Source organism: Micrasema longulum, unplaced genomic scaffold (genome assembly GCF_059751315.1).
Source record: "Micrasema longulum isolate JH-2025_06_02 unplaced genomic scaffold, ASM5975131v1 h1tg001570l, whole genome shotgun sequence".
Lineage (NCBI taxonomy): Eukaryota > Metazoa > Arthropoda > Insecta > Trichoptera > Brachycentridae > Micrasema > Micrasema longulum.
Genome location: NW_028278753.1, coordinates 170,122 through 192,653, shown reverse-complemented (window position 1 = coordinate 192,653; position 22,532 = coordinate 170,122). Strand labels below are relative to the sequence as shown.

Here is a 22,532-nt window from a genome sequence, read left to right as displayed (position 1 = left end):
CATTCTTTGTTTGATTTTGTTAAGTTTTAATGGTTTCCCATCATGAATTGTATAAAATTATTACAAAAATATGATTATTTTTTGTAAAAATAATTTATCCATCTAGAGCAGGCACGGGCAACCTTTTTCTAGTCTAGGCCAGATTGCCAATTTTTCATCAAGTTGCTGGCCGGAATATCGAAATAACCGTCCACACGTACAAAATATATTGTATTCGGTTTTTGTCGTAACCAAATATAAATTTTGGTCCGATTCCTGACAGGGTGGACTTGAAATATTTGTTTTAAAGATTAGGTGATCAGTCTTACGCTTCAGGGCTGGTATTCTGAACGGAATTAATCGCTCTGTTAACATTTGATTAGTACATAAATAGGCGGTAAAAATGCGCATTTTACTCGCGCTTTTGCATTCAGAATACCACCCCAGGTGCCGGTCCAGGAACAAAAGAATATTTCTTACTACGAAGCCCACTAATCACCATTTAAATGTATTAAATAAAACACTTTGTTATGAGACCACTTTTATTTATATTGGAACACTACTGTGTAGTTTCAGAAAGCAAGATCATAAACAATATATTTCTGCTCCAAATAAAATCAAATGCAGCTTTTCTGTGTCCGGCATAAAGAATACAGTTCTGAGTTTAAAATAAAGCACTTATCGCTACTCGGGTAAAAATCCACAACTACGTGGTTTATTTTACAAATTTAATGCAATGCAATGTTAATGCCAGTTCAATAAATAATGTAATCTGATGTATGGGAGTAAAGTATGGACTTGTAAAAACAGGGATGAAAGTAGGCTGAATGCTGTCGAAATGCGATCTCTCAGGCGAATGTGTGGTAAAACTATGTACGATAGATACACAAATGTTGAGATCCGTTCATGATGTAAGGCTGAGACGAGCATTACCAACAAAATCAAGAAAGGCGCTCTGCGCTGGTTCGGACATGTAGAACGAATGGACATGGAAAGAACGGTTAAGAATATTTACAATGCGAATGTTGATGGATGCAGAAATAGAGGAAGACCGAGAAAGACATGGCATGACTAAATCCAACAAATACTTGAAGATGGACATGTCAAAAGTCGGAATAATCGGCGCACGCGTATGAGAAGATTTATGAATGTAGAGGAAGGGAGATCTGTATCCAAAGATAGAGTGTTGTGGCGTTCTATCCTCTCTGTCTACCCTTGCGGAGAAACGGCGTGATGGTTTGTTGTCAATTGGATTTCATTTTTAAGGATTTTTTCCCAAGTACAAATAAAATTTGAACACCAAGTTATGCAATGAATAGCCATTGAGTGAAAATATGTCCAGACACAGAAAACCCCTACCTAGTTTCTATTAATGATTTCTAATTTAACAGGTCCGGCAATTCTTGTGTGCTGAAGGAACCTGTTTCAGAGCAGGATAGTGATAATGACGGGGTGAATGGGAGGCCGAGAAGGTTCTACGGGGGGCGAAGGCAAGGTCCTCGTAGGCCACAGCAGAATGGGGCCACGCACAGTGAGAGTGAGAATATCGATGTAAGTAAACATGCTTGTTCCTAACTCGAGTAATCAAGCCTTGCGCTTCAGGAACAGTGAAATATTGCAGTATAGGACCACTTTCTAAATCAAGATTTCATATCGACCTTCCCAGGAATCAAATCTGTGACCTCGAGCATTGTAGGCGAACCTGCCAACCACTACACTACCAGGCTGACTTATGTCCACTCGATTTCCTTATTCAGGATTTATATATGTTTTTAAAATTATTGAATTGCAAAAATTCAAAATATCAAACTCAAAACCATCAATTAAGAAAAATAATTATAATCCCTGCAGTTTTTCGACTGACATACCTCCATTTATTTATTTTTGTCGTTTCCTTGAAAAATGTAATTTAGGGGATTTTACTGTAATACGGAATAACATTTTAATGTTCATGTTCTGTCGGCAGAACGGGGATGGGGAGGGCGAACCTAAGGGCCGCGGGCGCAACCAGCGCTCCTTCTACCGCCGCTACCCGCGCTACCGCCGCAGCACAGGCGAGGATGGCTCCATCACCAAGCACACGTACCGCAACAAGGCCTGGCAGCTGCTGCAAAGGAACCGGGTGGCCACCACTGCCCGGGGGCCGTACAGCCGCATCCCGGGCTATCGGGGAGCGGAGGACACTGCGCTAGTGCTGCGCCAGCTGCCCCAGTACAAGGACGCCAGCAGCGTGTTGGTCGGCTATGACAAGACTCACGAGCCCATCAGGTACGAACACATTAGTTGGATAGAAAGCAGTGGCGAGAGTGACTTTTTATAAGTAAGTTAAAAACAAAAAATGTTCTTAAATTTTAAACATCTGATTAATCGTCATCATTTCCCTTTCTGCTCCCAGTGGTGCACAAGGCACTGCATTGGTTAACTAAATGCAGCATATTTTGATCATCTGTTATATGATGGTAAGGTTTGTTTTAAAGCTAAGGTCATCAGTCTTACGCTTCACTTCGAGGTGGACTTATCTCCATTTAATTTCCTTATTCTGGATTTTTTTACCTGAGAGTAGCCATCGAGACAAAAGCACTCTTCCAAGATTCTGGTTCTATTTCACTCACAACTGTATTCTTAATCCACCCAGACACAGTGAATTTTTAGGTAGATAGACAAAAATGTCAATAGAGACAAAAAGGTCAAATATATTGGTTCTTTTTTCAATAAAAAATAAATATTTGCATTTTTATGATTTATCCAAATATTTAATTTTGAGGGCCATTTTCAACGAGTTGTAAATAACTCACTATAAGAAAATGGAAATCAAGTTGGGGTAGAGTGGGATTCGAACCACGGACCTTTGATCCACGAGTCTGAGACACTAGCCAGTACCACAACCTGATTTTAACGGTTCAACATTTATTATTATAGGTCATTGCATTGGTACACCAATTGCAGCGTATCTTAATCATTTTTGTTACATCAAGGTAAGAGTATAACAAATCCAGCCCTATCTACACGTCGATAATGTGATACATTTTTTTTTTTCATTCTAAATACTTTTTTCTTAGGACCACAGCAGATTAAATTAACCTTAAATGACTTTCAGAATGGCCTGCTTGGAAGACGGCAAGAAATTGTACATTCTGATGCCCAAAATTCGCAACAAGTTGATAATGCGCATCGACTTGCCCGAGGGTGAGAACAAACCAGAATTAAAGGATGTTGTTACACGCCCTGGGATGGAACAGTATGGAACCAAATTAGGTACTGCTTTTTTTTGTTTATTTGTTTTTTTTTATTTATAAATTTCATAAAATGTACAAGTTTTTGTAAAATTCTAAACATAACTACTTTTACACATCTAGTAAATTTTATCACTGTAACTCTCCAAAAAAAGAGACTAACTCTTGTGCTTGGAGAGTGACTTACACTGTTTTAAATAAACATAAAACAATAATACATTCATACTAATTAAAGTTTAATGTTATTTTTACACGAGTTCAAAAAATTTATTTAATTTTATTTAATATATTTCAGGCATGTTAAAACAAAGATGGCAATCTCCGCCATTAGTCTTAAATGAGTTAGATTAGGCGATGGATAGAGAAATAAAAATACTATAGACAACTACAAAGGTTTCAGAGCATAAAAAATGGCAGTTTTTCGAAATATTGTTGACTCAATGTATAAGATATTAACATAGGTTGTATCTATTTTTTCCAAATTAAAAAATGGACACCAAAAGTAAAACAAAATGGTAAAGGCTGTATGTCATTTGAAATAATTTTTTCTGCTCTTCGAGATATTGTGTTTGCTTTTCATCATCACTCCAAGAATATCAATAAAAAAAAAAATTAAAAACGGATTTAATAAAACTAAAAACGTTTTTTAAGTCATTTTACAACTACATATTTATTTTTTCTTAAAACACAACCCTGGGTGCAGACCAGGTTTCCAAGAACACTTTCTTGGCTAAGAAGTGTTACTTTTCATCTTATTTCGTTGCCATTTTTCTAAAATTGAATGACAGTTGTAAAAGTTTGATTTGTGTTGTTCTGTATTTTTAAGTCGAAATCTGTTTTAATCAGTTTTTTTTTCTTTGTTTATGCAAAAGGTTTTTTTTCCAGTAGGCTACTGCCAAAGGCGTTCTAAGGGTTAATATAGATAGATTAAGCCTTCTTATCGGAATATAAAAGCAGAAATGTTATTAGCCTACTGGAGATTTTCTGGCAACCTATTAAATAATATTTTTAAACCTTCATAAAAAAAGTTGTTTTGAGTTTTCAGTCGTAAAAAAAAAACATTTTAATTAAAATAATCAACGAACAGTCCTTCACAAATTATGAATTTGATACGCTAGAGATATTGCATTACTTTGATTGATTTAAAAAAAATCTGTATTCATTAATGACATTGAATTATTTATTTATTAATAATAATAATAGTAACGGAGACCACCTCCATTCATACTTGAAATGTTTTTTGTTTCAATCGCAGAACCAACCGAGGAGGTCACATTGGACTTGTTAGTGTTTGGATCACTTGTTGTTTCTAAAGAAGGATTCCGCATCGGGACGGGGAGTGGTAAGTAACTGTAACAAATATTTCGATTTCCTGTTTTAAGGATTTTTATCCAAGAACAGCTATGGATAGCTCATTCTCATTCTTAACATTTGAAAATGTAATTGGATCATGAGAAAATTTTCTTTGTATTAATTACATTTATTTTTGCAGGACATGAAGACCTTTCCTACGCTCTGCTGAGAGATATGAATGCCGTTACTGCAGATACACCCATTTTTACCACCGTTCATGATTATCAGGTACAATTTGCATAAATGGAAAAGAATAGTTTTTAGAATAAAGGCTATCATGAACGATTTACACTTTATCCCTTACAGCATTTTAAATTTCTGCCATAGATAAATGACAACCAAATTTTTTTTTTTTTTATTTGAGGAGAAAACATGCAGTTAAAAATAGTAGCCAATATAAATGTTAAAAAAATAAAACAAAATAATGATACAGAAAGATTGGTTTCTGCATCACTGACACATTTTGTCCCAACTACAGCAGCTATAATATCATCCAATACTTTACTATACCTGCAAACAGCAAAATAATCTGAAAGCGCTCCATCCACATACCCGAAAACCGTTTCAAAGTCTGAGAGTCTTATTGGTTTCGCTCATACTTAAAAACAATAAAAAAATGTGCAAACAGCGATTTTAATTGAATTTAACTCTACTGCTTTTCCTGTGAGTTAAGCAATTAATGTGGAAGACTGTCAGATATTGTCATTCTTCTTTATGATCATATTATAAGGATATGTGTTTCCCATTTTTTTAATGGCCTGTTAATAAATAAATATTTGCAATTACACAAACTGTAGCAAAAACTATATGCAAAAAATAAATTCAACAACGTATAAACTCCCAACCCCTTGTTCCATATTTCAGTTTACAAGTATACCTGACTGTTAAACTATGTTTCAAAATAATTTAGTGCAATTTAAAAAAAAAAAATACCATGTTGAACAGGAATACTATGTATTCGTTTTTGGACTTTCCTACACCCTAAGCACGTACTTATTACTCTGTAGGCGTAGAGAGATATGTGGAAGTCGTGATGAAAACAAAGTTGCACAAAATGTGTGTAAACCGTTCATCTGATGTCTGATAGTAATATTGAATATTCTTCGTTACCAATTTCAAAAAAGTAAGAAACAAAAATCAATAGTTTTATTTTATTTTATCATATCCTTAATAGATTTTTATACTAGGAAACCTAACCTCTGTTTATTCTTTTAGCATACTCTTTTCACACATTGAACTCTCCCTTCTTTAACCAAAATCCGTTGAGGTCCTGTGGTCTCTTTTCCGTATAATTATTATCTTTTTTTGGTATTCTTGCTCTTATTAAAAATTTGCATTATTTAGAATTTACATTTAATACTTTCAATGCCAATACACCTCGGTCTATATAGTCAATTTGTAGTTCATTGGCTTTGTTAGTAGACCAGGAAAATCAAGTTCGATCGAGCAAACCGGAGCTGTCGCCACCCCTCCACCGGCCATTCTATAACAGCTCATACGGAGCAACCCTTTCATAATATTTTGCAGTTTGAAAGACACCCTAATTCAGACATCTATCAAAATTTAAATCACCCTTTTTAAGAGAAGATCCTGGCATCAACCTTTTTGACTCTTAAAACTCACTATAAGACTCTTTCGCACAGTATTGAGGGAAGGTATCCTCTTGTAAGACGTGAGTCAGGAGTCTATGACAAAAAGATGCCATAAACGTTTGCAAATTAACTTAATAATGTGGCCATAACTGCAATGATTATTTCATCAGGTATTCGAGACGTTCCCATCTGACCTATTTGCTGAACATGACATTCCCGTGGACATGATTGTGACACCGACACAGTCCATCAAGGTGAGCCCGGAAAAGGCCAAGCCCTCCCTCATCAAGTGGGACCTCATCACTCCCAGGTTCCTCAAGTACACTACTCTACTGAGCGACAAGAGAGACAAACTCATCGAGTAAGTACACATAATAATATTTGACTAATTTATATGATGCTATTTATGTGAATAATCATCTCAATTGTGCTTTACAATCCTATACTTTAACTTCAATTCTTACTAAGCTAACATTACATATTAAACTTTTTTATTTGCATATTGAGGGTATGATAAATGAAAAAAAGTGGGATCTCAGATGCCATCTGACTGACTGGGACTGTTGACTATGTTCCAGGCAGAGGGGGCCGGCTATGGCAAAAGCACGTTCTTTGAACCTTGTTCAAATTCTAGTTGTCCAATTTTGAAGCCATTTTGCCATGCATGTGATGGGGACTATACTGCACACTGATTAAAATGTATAAGTATAAATTGTAAATGAATAATTTATTCTTAATTTGGATAAAATTTTCTTCATCAGAGCTGGAGAGGCATGCGAGTTAAAGAAAGAGGATGAAAATACAGGAAACCAGAGACGTCGCCACTACCGTAATAACAATTTTAGCGAAAGTGAACCTAATGAGGTATGTGTTTTTGAAAATTTTACATTCATCTTCAATCATGTATAGATTATTTATATCAATTTCCAAATATCTGTGTAATAATGGTTTTTTTTTTTTTTTACTGTGATATTTGGATTGAACAATTGCAAAAGTTTGGTGCTAAAAAAATCACAAATAATTTTTGTCACAATTTTTTTTTTATGTAGTGAAGAAGAAATCGAAAACATTCCAATTCTACAGAATAAAGCAATAGGAGAAATCGAACACATTAAAATTCTGCAGAATAGGGCAATAAGATAATAATAATAATAGAAAGAAATTGGATCAAAAGTTATTCTTTATGGCTTTTTACCAACTCTCAAAAATGTATATGCTATTGTTTATTTTGAAATGTCAATTGCAGGTAATATAAGGAACATTAAATTGTGAATATGTTTTATTTTTCATCAAACGTAATGATATTTGAACTTATTTAATTTTGTTTGTTATAAAAACCACGTTGAAAATGTGCTACTGCTTAATAACAACTGCAAAAAACAAGAGAGCTAGCATTTCAATTTGTGAGAGCATCTAATATGGATGTTCATAAATGGACACCGTGGGAAGCAGCTTCAAAACAATCACTTCGTGGATGTATGTATTTTGACTAAGACTTGTAATATAGTATGTGTTATCAGTATTTGGGAGCTGATCAATAGGTCTGTGTTGTTTTGCCCTACCATTTGAGAATTTCGACATTAAACAAAATATTCACCTCAAATAAATTTCAATATGAAAGTCTTTCATTCAATTAAATTTTCAGATGGGTGACACAGAGGGGGGAGATTATCGCCGCCAACGCGGGCCTAGAAGGTTCAACCGTCAGCGAAGGTCCACTAATGATAAGGGTATGTTTTTGTTACCGCTGTTTTCTTTCTGATCAAGCAATAAGGGAGAATCTTTAGGGATCTGAAACATACCTGATCACCAGAAAATCTATATCTTAATTAATGATAACGGGGGCAAAAATGTACAAAATCTATTTTTAAATCACAAAATGTTTTATGAAAGCCAAATTAGTAAATTACTTATATTTAATGGGTTTATCTACTTAACCCTTCACCCCATACCAATGGATATATTTCCTGTATACAAATTAATAATGATTTAATAATGAACTTATATCTCCAAAAGTGATTCTTCGTGATATGAAAGGTATTTTTTCATTTTCACATTTATAATTGACAGACTAATAGATGTGATTACATGACACTACTTTTAAACGTGCATTGAAAATGTGTTCAATGTTCAAACTACGTTTCAGAAGAATTTTGCCGTACAATTAAATACATTTTGTATTATGTATTATCTTCTCCATGAAAACATTTATTAAGTCCAATCTTTGTTCCCACTAAATTAAAATTTATTGCAACAAAGATGGAAAACATTTTTGAGAAGAGAATATTGGTATCTAGGCATTTACAAGGCTTATGACCTCTCGTTGGCAGGTTTAAATCCACTAAACTTTCTTATTGTCTAGTGATAATGCTGTATCACTAGACAAGAAATCAGAAAGAAACATTCATAAACTGTGAATTCTTCTTTTTTTTTATTGCATTGACGGGTTTGACATATTTTGGATTATTGTTACACTTTTTTGTTTTTATTTTCAGGAGAAATGGAGGGAGGGGCAGAAAGTGGTGGGAACATGTCTCCTGACACTACGACCATTAAGAAGCGAACAAACCCTTACCGCAAAAATAAAACTCCCATTGATTTCAGCATTAAGGTAATTTGTCTTTACATGTAACTCATATTTACTTTAACAGTCAAGCCTGTTGATAAAAACACTGATGCAATTTCGTGTGTCTCCAGATAGATTCAGAATACTGATATATGTGTGTAATAGAACCAGAATTGTAAAATAATGTTTTCGACATGATGGCTGCCCTCGGGTAAAAATCAAGTAAAAGAGATTCATGTGAAGTATAGTCCGCCTCGTAGTGCAGTGTAGAGCGGTTGGCGTATTCGCCTTCCTTGCTTGTCGAGGTCTCTGGTTTGATTCCCGGGAATGTGGAATGAAATGATTTTTCACTGAAGTATTTCATTGTCCGATCAGCTGACCTTGTGTAACAGATGATCAAGGTACGCTGGATAACACCTTTTATTTTATTGATTGGTTAGAAGAAATTGCCCTTTCTCTCGCCATTGTACAAATATGTACGTACAATAAGTTTAGTAAATAACAATAAAAATAATAATGTCCATGAATCTGCTCCGGAGAAGCAGATTCATGGACATCTTTTAGAAGAAAAAAAGGTTGGTTGATGGCTTGCACTATATTATGTTCTTTGATTGCAAGTATTATATGATTCTTATTCTTTGAAATGGGGGTCAGTGCTATAAAGGCTCCTGACATCACTGCAACCTGTGAAGATCTATTGTGACGGGTCCCCGTGAATTAGCTCTCGCCCTCCAAGCCCAAGTCTTTAAGAGCCTAGCTGCTGTGTGGAGGGCAATAGTTCTCATTTCTCTAAATCCATTAAGTATCGGGTAGGGGGCAGTATTTTATGATTACAATTCATTAAAATTTCAAATTGTGATTTTTTTCCAGTTGACAAACATCAGCAAAAATATGCGTGTTCGTGATTTGCGGACAGCTTTACAGGAACGCAGTGTAAAACCAAGCATCATAACGTGGAAGGTAAATTACCACAATTTCTCCTTCTCTGATTTACATTCTTCATTACTGTTGTTTTTCTTATGCATATTTATTTGTTATAGGGCTTCAACGGATTCTGCTACCTCCACTTCTTCAAGCAGGCAACTCCTCAAACTGTAAGTCAACGTTTCAATCACCCCTTGAAATTTACAAATCCACAAATTTATTTCATTATAATCGCTGGTAATAAATTGTCCATCTACAAACAAATTCATTTATTTATTTATTTATATTTGGATAATTTATATAGCGCCGTTTTCGTGAAAATCACCTCAAGGGCGCTGTACAATAAATAAATATCCCAGCACGTCTTGCAGCTACAGAGCGCATGGACGGTTAGGATTCTTGTTTCTCGTCTCCAGTTATGATATATAGGAGCTAGATTACACGTCTTGCAGCTACAGAGCGCATGGACAATAAGAAATTTAGCCCCTATTTCTATTTTTTTTTTGACAATGAGTTTAGAGTTTTAGTGATATTTTAAAAAATGAAATAAAAAACAAATTAAAAAAAATAGAAGTTAGATAACAACAAGTCTTGCAGCTACTGAGCGCATGGACAGTTGGAATTCTAGACCTATTCATTATCACTTTGCTTAGAAACAACTAAAACATTGCTAACTTTTAGTGTACTACAATTTTTAAAAAAAAGATATACTCTCAAGGTATCAATTAACCTACATATACAATAAGGAAATTTTGTTTTTAAAGATCGGTAATGTTTTACTATGCCCAAAATTTTTATGGTTTTACTTTGAGGACGCTGTATTTTTTAAATCCGCTCTTGGATTTGGTACAAAACACGATGCCACTGCTTGTGTGACATCATTGTAACTAACAATATAGTTTACAAATACAAATGATAATGCTTTAAAATGTGCATTGGAAATGTGTTAAATTTTAAATAATTATTATGGGTTTCGTAGCACATTTTATGAATGTTAAGTTGTACAATCCAAATGTTCGCATAGTCATATTTAAATTAGTATTTCGGGTAACGTTGATATTAATCATTGAATGTGTGTACATATTTATGCAAGGGCAAATCAATAACTACTTACACTTTTTACTCTACAACTTTATCAAACAAAGGTACGGTTTACCATTATTTTTCAACATAGTCTGCTGCTTTAACAATGCAGTTTGTCCAGCCAGCCACAAGCCTTCGTATGCGTTCCAGGAAGAAGGTTTTCAATTGGTCTTGAAGCCACCTATGATCTTCCTCTTAAAACAAATACTTAATTTTCTTTTATTTGGGAAACATACAGTACAGTTACATAGTTTTATATTTTACACGAGTTATTAATTCAAGTACAAAAAAGAGAAGGGAAAAAAACATAAACAGAAGTTGTTTAAAAATTCAAATTAAAGTTAAAAAAAAATTAAAAATGTAAATGTAATTAAAAGTTAATTCTTAAGAATGAAAAACATGCTCAGATGTAAAAATAAAATTATAATAACATTTTAAAAATAGGAAATACATAAATATACACGTATGTGTAATATGTATATATTTTAAGGGATTCAAAAATAGGATGAGAAGAATCTTTAAATAATCTTTAAATAAGACAATAAATTTAAATCAATTTAAAAACATCTTCAAAATTAATGACACTATAGTAAGGCAGCAATATATTGATTTTATATACATATACAATATAAGTAATTAAAAGTAGTTTAAAAGTGTAAAAACATGTCAATGCAGCAGAGAAAAAATAAAAAATAACAGGTATAGCAAGTAACATTTAAAATTTGAAAAAGCAATATAAGGAGAAGATTTTAAACCAAAGGTAGCTGATAAAATTTCATTAAAGCGATTTTAGCAGTAATACAAATTTCAGTAGAAAAAATTGATTAAAATTAACAATATTAATGTATGTAATGTGAAGTGATGTAAGAGAAAAGGGGATCAACGGGAGTTTTATTCAAAAGCTTTCAATACACTATTTTTAAATAATTGTAATCCTGTATGATAGATATCTATATGGTCAAAAAAGCTGTTGAAAGTGGAACACGATCTATGTGAAAACGAATACGTAAACACTAATAATTTTGTTCATAGCCAACACAAGGAGAAGGAGATATTCAGTCCAATGCGGACACCATCGTGGAATCTCTCGCCAACCTAACACTCTACCCGACCGTCGTAACTGAGGAGACAACAACACAGGAGCCGATCCTACCCAACAAGTTGGTTGTGCAACTGGTGCCGCCGAGAATCAAGAAGCCTGAACAAATCGTCGCATAAATAAAAACTAAAGCATTTCAATCATGGCCGCTGCACAAATCCAATTTCTCTTCTTATTTTTGTTTGGATTTCCAATAGACAGATGGAAAATACGCCTAATTCTCTGTTGATTACATACAAATACACTAGTACCGGTGCAGTGGGTCTATTTGTGATTTCTCATTTTATTTCCAATACTCTGTGCAGGTCTGATAAGTAGCATGCTTTAGTAAAGTTTTATATCTCGCCGGAGATAATTTTGTTCCTCTCTGCTTTTGTAAAGAAAATTGCATTTTATTTTTTCAACAGGCAGGCCCTTTGCAATTGTGTACATTCTTATTTATGTAGTTCAAATTAATATCCAATTAGATTTATTATAACAATTTGCACGCGTTTGTATAATTTGTGATTAGTAAACTCTAAAGCGCATGAATCCGATAGGAGTTGATTGTTAATAAACGCAGTACTATCTCTGTTCTAGCAAATAGATTTGTAGATTCCGTACGTAACAAAATGTGGTAGAGACAAATTCGATACTTAAATTCTATCTTTATGTAACCTATTGCAATTAGCCTCCTTTGCAGAGAAACATTTTGTTAAGTCCTGCGAGGTTTTACTTAGGTAAAATGACTTTTGAGGACACATTTGCGCTTTAATTAATAAACATATTCCGTACCATCTTACCCTTATGTGATATATCGACTTATAGTTGGAGAAAAGATGCATTTATGGCTTGCGCCTGCTATTTGTTATACTCTCTAGATTGTAGATTTACTACAGAAAGTCAAAAGTAATCTTTAAATGTGTTCAAAATAATGTACAAACCTCCTTAGATTAATTTAGTAATATGATTTAATCCAACGAGGTTCAACTTGGTCATAAATGCATTTTTATATTAGGTATGGTATTCTTTGTTATTATATGAAATAATATAAGGTTTGAATACAGTTACTAATAACTAATTTTCTTTAATGTGCCATTAGGTATGCGTTTGAGAAATTTATGTTTGAATAAATAAATGTATATTTTTTTATATTTAAAATTCAAATAATAATTAGGGCCAAAGAAGTTATTTAAAAAAAATACGCACAATTATTTAGGCATAAGCGTGTTTTTGACATTTTGAAAAAATTTATAAAAACCTATAAATTTCCAGTACATAAAATGTTTTTCTCATTTTAAATTTCCGTGATGTAAAATACATAAACAATTTGTGTATTTTAGATCGAATAACATATTTAAAGTGATATTTAATTTAAGTTAATGTTTACATTTAAGATAGTTATTCAAATTCAATTTAAATAACGAATCTATTTATTTTCTTATATTAGTGGATTTTGTCTAATAAACAAATTTATTAATCTTCTTATCTTGACGCTTATAGAAAAAAAAACATTTGGTAGTACGATGTATTGATTTGAAGAAAAATGCATAATACAATTGGACTAGTTCACAGTAATAAGGAACTCAGGAAGCATACCAGTGGGCATAAATATTTCTCCCTATATATATATTACATGTGCTTACTAATTAATGCAATAGTGTGGACAACCGTCCGCAGTAACTTTAGCCAAATTTTATTTCTTTCTTGTGATAATAAGAATATTTTATTAAAATATCACGTAAGTTTTATAAGTAGATTTATTTTATTAAATATTGGAAAAGCTATTTAGAAGTATTACTACTAAAATAACAAAGACTGCCTTTACCTTTTTTAATAATTAATATTGTAAGTTAAAAATTAAACCTTTTCTTTCCAATAAAGAACTATTTTATTGTTTATGATTAAAATGCTTTATTTTTAGTTCATTTTTATTGTTTAAAGTTTATGTACTAATTGAAAATATATTTTTATTGGTATATGTAATGAATATCAGTACATTTAAGTTGTTGGCTGTAATACCGACGTTTTTTTCCTTATTCATTAAAAATACTTTTCTAAAAACAAACAAACTGTTTCATTTTCACTTTTGTAATTTTTATTATAAAATGCTTTTACAAACCCGTTGCTAACTTCGTGTCTTCTTTGTACCCTTCTCTGGGCCCCGATTACAAAAGCTATCTTCATCAGTACATATCGAAACATCTTCTTCGGTAAATGTTAACTTCCCAGTGTAATACTGGTCCTGGATTATTTTTGGAGGAAGAAAGATGATCGATCCATCATGAACCATGTATAAGTGAATAAAAATAATTTCAAATTAATTCTGCATCCTTACAAGGAATAGAACCCGGATTTCGTGCATCGCTGAGGCTTGTAAATAGCAGCGGTAAAATAGCTGACAATTTGTCCAGATAAATATTCCTACATGAGACCACTATGCAATAAACACTAACTAACCTTGAGTTAGTGTTTCGTCTCCACAGGACATTACTATCATCAGTCTCCAGATGTCCAAGTACACGTACCAAAAATAATGTAATTAATTTTTCCGCGAAGTTTCTATAAAATGTATGAAAGAATGAATGAAAAGGACTTTAATGAAATTGAACTACTTAAAATGATGTCATGAGTTCTTGTGAATCAACCAATAATAGTGTTGTGATAGATTTCCGGTTTACGGGAAGCCAATTCACCAATCAGCAGAACTAACCATGGGAAATTTGTGACATAGCCCCGCCACACTATGCTCCTTGCGCTGCTCATGCTCATGCCCCTCGCGCTGCCGCCTTATCGCCCGATGTTGCCCTCTCCGCCCACACACTGCTCTACTCGCGCAATTAATCGTGACGTTCCGCACTTGTCATTTGTCTTTCTATACAAAGGACAATGAAACTGTGACAGCGTGCGCGCGATGTATTTTTAGTACAGCTAATTATATCAATGTATATTAATATGGAATGATGGAATATTTTTAGGTTTTTTTATATTTTTTTTAAAATTACTATTAAATAAAAAAAGTACCTTATAGTCTTTAACAGAATATTTTCTTTTCTCTTTCTTTTATAACACTAAAATATTATATCGGTCTATTTATTATAGGAGCAAAAATTCATAAACATTTCTTGTATACCCACGAACAGGCCATGCCTTTGTGGGATTTTTGTTTGCTATTTTTACAGTCAATATGTATTTCATTTATATGTAATTATCCTTTATTTTTTTAATAGGTACTTTGTTTCACCTCTTCTGTAAATTGTAAAAAAAAAAAAATTACAAAAAATAGTTTAAAAAATGTCATACAAAGAAATATACATCATTTAAAAATGACGTGAGCGTCTTGTGTGAGCGCTCGATGCGTACTGCGACCGCGCGATCATGTGGCCCCCACTCGCGCTCATATTGCCGGCCCTTTGACTCGCGCTCAAAAAACCGACAAAATAGGGAGCGATGGGCACGACGAGGAGCATGACGAGCGGCATGACGACTAATGTTGCCACACTACGTCTCTGCCTCCTTTCCTCGCTACTTCCCATACCACTCGTCGAGTGTGTGGCAGGCCCAATACAGACGGAGCGATTTCAAAATTTGAAAAAATCATAGCGCTGATAATAACATAACTTCTTAAATATGTTTTTGATTGATTTAGTTGGATAGTCTATTAGTAAATAAAATAAAAATCCATTGAACTTTCTCATTTCCATATTATAAGCCTCGTAAATCATAAATTATTATGTATTATAAGCAATATCAATAATTAATATTGATTAATTATAGTACAGGGATCGAAAAATCCGAGTAGGTAGGTATATATGAAAAATTTCAACGCTTATCAGTTCATGGTTTACCTCTTCGTTCTCATTCTCAAGGCACTCTCTTAATACCCATACACAATTCCTCTTTCTTCTCTAACTCATATAGTGTCCATGCGGCTCGACTGTGGAATCATCTCCCATCCACCATCAAAGATGTTACTACATTATCTCTGTTTAAATCACGTCTGAAGAAACATCTCCTTTCTCTTCCTTAATCTCTCCTCCTTTCCTTTTTCCTCTTTCCGCTTTTTTCCTTTTTCCCATTGAGTAATAGTTTTGATTTAAGGTAATTTATAAACAAATACGTTTATTTCTATTTTTATATATTTTTCACTTTTTAATATATTTTTTTTTTTTTTCTATTGAATATGTTCTGTAACTTGAATTATAAAAATAAAACTTTTATTTTATTGGTTGGTTGGAAGAAATTGCCATTTGGCAATAAGCCCGCCAATGTACAAATAACATTATGTACAAAAAGTTAAATAAATAAATAAATAAAAATATATAAACTTCTGAATTTCTATTTTACAATATTAGTCGTGGGGCATACGCAATAAATTTGCCCGCAAGCACAATCACTCACAATAATAAAGACGAGTGCGTACATAATTCGAGTCTGAAAATGACGAGATTCTTGTTGGAATCTGTCAAACATAGAATTAAGAATAGTTTAGAAACCGCATACGAGCATCAAACAGAAGGCGACTAAACTACTCATAAAATAGTATTTTTACGTTTTGACCCATTAGTTTCTTTATAGACGTCGCTCAGTATGCAACTTCTGATTTGAATTTAACTATGCCGTGTTGTGTCCTTTTAAAGTGTAGAAATACTGCTAGGATCTTAAAGAAACGGGATGGGATCACATTTTATGTATAATTAGCAAATGAATGTGTAAGTAGCAAATACATTAGGTATTTAAAAATTGAATTATTTTTCCATCTGTCAGATTGTCGAAGAAAACAAAATGAACATTTCGTTAGTGTTGCGAGGGTAGTAAATTTGTTTACTCTACTTTGCTCATCTAATGAGAGAGCTAATGAAAATTGGACCTCGGATTGAACAACTCTGTGGTGGACATTTAACCGACATTAACTTTAAAATATGAAATATTATTTAACTTGATATAAAAATATCAGTTTTATGTAAAATAAAATTTGTTTTACATTTTAAGTTCAAATTTAATTAATTAAATTACTCTCATTAAATGACCCTTTACTTATCTACTCTGTTGTGTCAATCAATATTTCAGCGTGGACAATAAAATTTTAGAGAAATTAACCGATACCTTTTTTTTTTACCTTACATTTGTGTCATGATTATATTTTTTCCCATCGTGCAATATTACGCGGCAACTTTACGAATGCGCGCGGTGAAAGTGGGGCATAGTGGGGGAATTTTCGGACACAGTACGATGTATTAAAATATGATTCTACGCTCCTTCTGGACTATTTTAAATTCTATGCTGTCAAATATAAAAGTATAATTTTTACTACAGAAATCTGAGTTAAAATCGCGACATTAAAGCTGATCGCACATTGCTCTGTAAATGTTAACGTCTAAAAGCTGTACTTGGATCATATAATTAACTTGGATGTAATTTCTAGAGGTTTATTACTTGACATTTATATTATACTTATCGGCAAATTTAGATATTTTATATCTAAAACAGGGAGCGAAAATCTACTACAAAGGCTACTTTTTAACTATTTACAAAAAGAATGAAAGAATTCCCAAGCAGTTGATTGTTTGACACCCAAACATGAGAAGGAAATACTTTGGGATAGGGGAGCATGGGTATTGGTAAAAGTAGATCACGGGTTACAGTGAATCGTTTGCAATCGAGCGCACACGCACGCACTTTTGTTTAGTTAACGCTTTTTCATACCCCCTTCAGCCACATTAGTCGCCTTCACGACATTAGAGCTGGAGGACATGCTGTGTGCTTCGGACTAAACTATTTCTTTTGCGTCTATTTTTTAATGTTCTGTCTAATACGGGTTGAAAATTTGAAAGGTTAGATTTACCCTTCATTGGATACTGTTTAATATTTAAGTACAATATTTTCGTTTTTGAAAGAGGATCTTGCAATTTTTCTTTTACGAAAACTGTCATTGGGTTACAGTGAATCATTTCATCTTGGGTCGCAGTGGATCGTTTTTTTTTCAGACAAATAAAAGGTTGTAAGTCGTTACCAGTTTTGTGGATTACCAAAAGCCGGTCCAAAAAGGCGAAGAGCACCAAGACGGAAAGGGAAGTCCATTATTGCAACCGATACCCCAAATAAACTCAAAATAGACAATGTGTTTTTTTTTCAAAGCATGGGAGAATCGATACATTACATGAAGTACAAATAACAAACAGTTTATCATTTAAATTAACACCTTTTATTTTATTTTAATAGCATAATTTAGTGTATTCCTGTCTGATATGTTATAATCTTAAAGTGGATCTACTGTGGCCTACTTTTGCGTCACAGTGGATCGTTTACCTTTAACTAATAAAAAAAGTATCAAATTAAAAAAATAAATAAAATATATGTTTTTTTTCTATATATATTTACATATACATAGAATTGTATTTATACAAAAATACATCTTAAAATTAAGCTATAACATAATTTGGAAAAAATGCCACAAAGACTTCAGCGTCTTACTAAGGGCCATTCCTTTTTTTAATGATTAATAAGTTTAAAGCATATAAATATAGTATGACATGACGATGAAAAGAAAAACAAAAAAAAAACAAAATTAACATATGCTGACATTACGAAAACACAATTAAATAATTTATAAAATACTAAACCTACACCATTACTTTACGATTTTATCAGAGACCTGAATTTAATGATAAATTTCAGATCTACGGAGAATTAAAAACAGCGATCTACCTACGCTCCCCTATTCGCAAAGGTTTGCTTTAATGAAACTTAGCAGAAACCAAGTGAGGGTTATCACTAGAACCCTTACCGGGCATTGCAGTTTGAATAAACACCTTGCTAGAATAAACCTTTCTGATACTTTTAGATGTAGGTTCTTCAGTAGGTACCTACGCATTCTATGTGAATGTGATGCTTTATATCGCAAAAGAAGCCGCATCCTCGGGAGGCCACTGGTTAAAATCTGAGGATGTGAGAGCGCTCGCCTCCTACCTGATGGCCTTGGAGGGGAGGTTTAGCAATATGAGAGCACTCGCCCTCCACTCGATAGCCCGGCTCTTTTGAGACCTAGACTTGGAGGGCGAGAACTAATTTACGAGGACCAGTAACAATAGATTTACACAAATCGTCGGGGTCTTATGTAGCACTGACCCCAATTTTTTATAATACGTATAAAAACTTAGATAAGCATTTATATAAAAATCACTTTTATAACTACCTTGTACCTATGTATATGTAACTATACTTGTAGGTTAATATCGAATTCTAAGATCAAACAAATTAAATTTTATTAACAATTAATTAAATTTATTTTCCCATTCATGGTTATTCCGCGAATACCTTTGTGGTTTGAGCGGTTATTTTCTATTAAGAGGTACGTATTTTCTGCGGTGAAAAATGTTTATGTCGCATCTTGAAAGTCATTTTAGAAAACCCATAAATATAGACAAGTGCATGGATGTCAGCTATTTGCATTTTGCAATATTTGTATTACTAAAATCACGCCATTTCCTGACAGTGGAAGACAGAGGTAATGATATCCTGCAGGTAAAACAACTTCTGACTGGAAATTGATCGTAGATCACTTTGTCGTTCCGGAATATAAAAAAAGAGATTCTCAAACTCGCAATACTATATTGAAAAACTAAGGGTTCCCTGGTTGTTCCCCAAATTACAAATTACTTCAAAAAACGATTATTAAATTGCTTTATTCCAAGATTGTTTAATAATCTCCCGAAAATCATTATTAACACGGAAGATATTCAAACAGAAAAAAAGGACTGAAGAAAGACCTCCTTATTACCGTACTGTTAATGTAAAAAATCAAACGAATTTATATGTTTGTGTGTAAAACAAACTTTTATATAAAAATAAATACCGCACCAAAAATTCTCTCGACTCAATGGGCGTGTAACTTAGATTATAACATGACCTAACTAAATATAATGGAAATACGCTGTTGTTAGTGAAAATACGTAATTTATTTTGTGAATAAAAGACGAATGATACTTTAATCCACAAATTTGGAATATCCAGTGACCGGTTTCATCGCTTTCGCGACATCTTTAAGACCGGTACCTTTATTAAGAAATTCAATGTATTGATTTATTACAGAACTACTTAGTTTAATAACAATACATGTGCCAGCCAGGATTTGTAGACGGTACCTTTCTTTGAATCCCTTAAAATAAATATGTGTATATTTATGTTTTTTCTTTTTTTTTTTTAAATGTTATTACTATTTTATTTTATTTTTACATCTGAGCATGTTTTTCATTCTTTATTTCAATTCTTAATTTTTAATTACTTTTGCAAATTTTCTTCATTTTTAATATTATTTCCATTTGTAAATACTCACTACAAACTAAAAACTTTAAAATATCTTTATTTTACTTCAATTTAAATTTTTAAACAACTTTCATTTATGTTTTTCTTTTTCCTTCTCTTTTTTATACTTTCATAAATAACCTTACATATATTTGCTTTATAATATGGAAACTTCACTGGTCCATTAGAATTAAGTCTAATTGTGTAAAATATTACACTTTGTAACTGTACTGTATGTTTCCTAAATAAAAGAAAATAAAAATAAATAAAAGTACCACCTTTTTCATGTACCAATAAGTAAAACATCGTATATTAAAAATGCATTTTTTTCGTAGGATTTTTTCAGTGTACAATACAAAATTTAAAGATATAGATTACTTAAACATCACTCTGTCAGATTTAAAATTTACACTAAAAATGCATTATGTAACTTAGTAGACATTATAATAATAAATATGTACATCTCCTTTCCCCTCCTTATCCTCTCTTCAAGCATTCTTGTCCTAATCCCGCCCAATTTACAGTAACTTAATGTTCTTAAAATAAATATTTAAAAAATCTTTGATTATTGAAAAATATTTACGAGTACATGAAAATAACATTTTTAAATGTATAAACTTATATGTATTTATTTAATATGTAATATATTTTCTTTACTAACTTTGTATACTTTGTGGAAATCTGTTATTAGTTCTGAGTTTATACACTATATCTGTTTGTTTGCTTTAAATATGTATGTAGAACTGTTGATTTCCCAAATAAAATAAATAAATACAAAACAGAGGTAAGGATAAATATGGATAAGGATAGATAGAAGATGTCGTGAAAGCGATGAAACCGGTCACTGGATATTACAAATTTGTGGATTAATGTATCACTCGTCTTTTATTTCTCTAATAAATTACAATGAACTTCCATCGAGAATTTTCACTTACAAACTGAAATGTTTTTGAAAATACGTAACTAAATATGAAAATGCACTGAAAGTAAAACGCCACACGCGTCTATCTTGGCTTGGCAATATTGGCACACAATTATTTACATCCAATATCTTGTTCCCTATGTATTCCTTTATAAAATCCTTTTTTAATCATTAAAGGTTAGTAAATTATAGTGCTTAAGTATGTCGCTTGTTAAATTAATGCAAAATGATTAGTTAAACATGCTAATTGTCCATGTAAACAGGGAAAATAACTCCAATAGATAGGTTGGTGTATGCGTACAATTTCCGTTTGGAAAATTCGAGTTCGACGTTTTTTTGCAGGTATTTATAATATTTATGGATCATCATCCACGCCTGGATCATCATGTGCACCACTCCATTGCGGAAGGGAACTATTTCAATTTATTTGAACCAAGTGTTTTTATCCATGTGTGGTGAATGAGAAATAAAAATATGATGTCACTGAATCAATATTGCATTGCATTGATACAATTTATTATAATTTTCTTTTCAATTTGGATTAATATTATTTCAGTGGTAACAATTGCATTGTACAAAATCTCGCACAATAGATGAATCATCTCACTGTCGGTATCAAAGCATGTACTTGTACAAGTGCATAGTTGTATGGCTTTGACCAATCAAACAAGAAAATAATATTGTTGCTTGCGTTACGACCACAGATATATGAAATCCCATGACCGAGTTACACGGTTCAGAAAACTTTTTTAAAAAATTGAAATATTTTTTAGTAGAGACATAAGATGATGATACAACACAAGAAATTTACGAGAAATCATTAAATTTGGAGTTACAAAAAAAGGATACTTTTACGTTGGCGAAATTAAAAATTTGTATCTAAAAAAACATTAACCGGTCTTAGTACGGGGTACTGACCCTTATTAGACTGGCAATCATACAAAGCAAATAGGTGTTATAATGTGTGTATTCTTGACCTGTATTCATGCCTGTTTATCTTTAAACAATTGTGAACTGTTTCGTAAACGATAAAATAAAAAATACAACAAACTTACTAAGACACTTTTTGTGGGTTGTTGGTTGGTTAAATTTCCATCTATATAAATGCTTAAATATTTCATTGAATCTACCCAGATAGCAGTGAAACTTGGTACAAACTTGATTTAAGATTGATGGAAGGTTGAAAAGGAAAATTTGACGCGACAAGTTTTTATCAAAAGTTGCTGGAATATTGTATAACAAATTTGAAGAGACAAGTTCTGACAAAACTTGCTGGAATCTTGTTATGTGAAGAATGATATTTCAGAATCCGAAAGTCATATAGTCATATAGATGATCAACACATTGCCATATACATAAAAATATGGAGAGAATTCCTTTTTTTATTTTTTTTTATTTAAACTGTTATATTTAATCCCAGGATTTTTCTACAAGACCGATTTTTGTTTGGCAACACAACAGGCCGTGAGGCCCAATTACAGTGGTGAATTACAGCACG

At 32.5% G+C, this 22,532-nt stretch overlaps 1 protein-coding gene across 1 annotated transcript in view; it reads left to right on the top strand.

The window, feature by feature from the left end:
• The window catches only part of lost (methenyltetrahydrofolate synthase domain-containing protein lost), a 37,311-nt gene extending 23,431 nt beyond the window's left edge, over positions 1 to 13,880 (top strand). The window contains exons 7-18 of the mRNA XM_088236567.1: positions 1,371 to 1,530; positions 1,946 to 2,247; positions 3,077 to 3,234; positions 4,468 to 4,554; positions 4,705 to 4,793; positions 6,328 to 6,518; positions 6,919 to 7,021; positions 7,803 to 7,887; positions 8,653 to 8,768; positions 9,594 to 9,683; positions 9,764 to 9,817; positions 11,763 to 13,880. Coding sequence (XP_088092693.1) covers positions 1,371 to 1,530; positions 1,946 to 2,247; positions 3,077 to 3,234; positions 4,468 to 4,554; positions 4,705 to 4,793; positions 6,328 to 6,518; positions 6,919 to 7,021; positions 7,803 to 7,887; positions 8,653 to 8,768; positions 9,594 to 9,683; positions 9,764 to 9,817; positions 11,763 to 11,948 — 1,621 coding nt within the window. The 3' untranslated portion in view covers positions 11,949 to 13,880. The remainder of the gene's footprint in view (positions 1 to 1,370; positions 1,531 to 1,945; positions 2,248 to 3,076; positions 3,235 to 4,467; positions 4,555 to 4,704; positions 4,794 to 6,327; positions 6,519 to 6,918; positions 7,022 to 7,802; positions 7,888 to 8,652; positions 8,769 to 9,593; positions 9,684 to 9,763; positions 9,818 to 11,762) is intronic.
• The last annotated feature ends 8,652 nt before the right edge of the window (positions 13,881 to 22,532 follow it).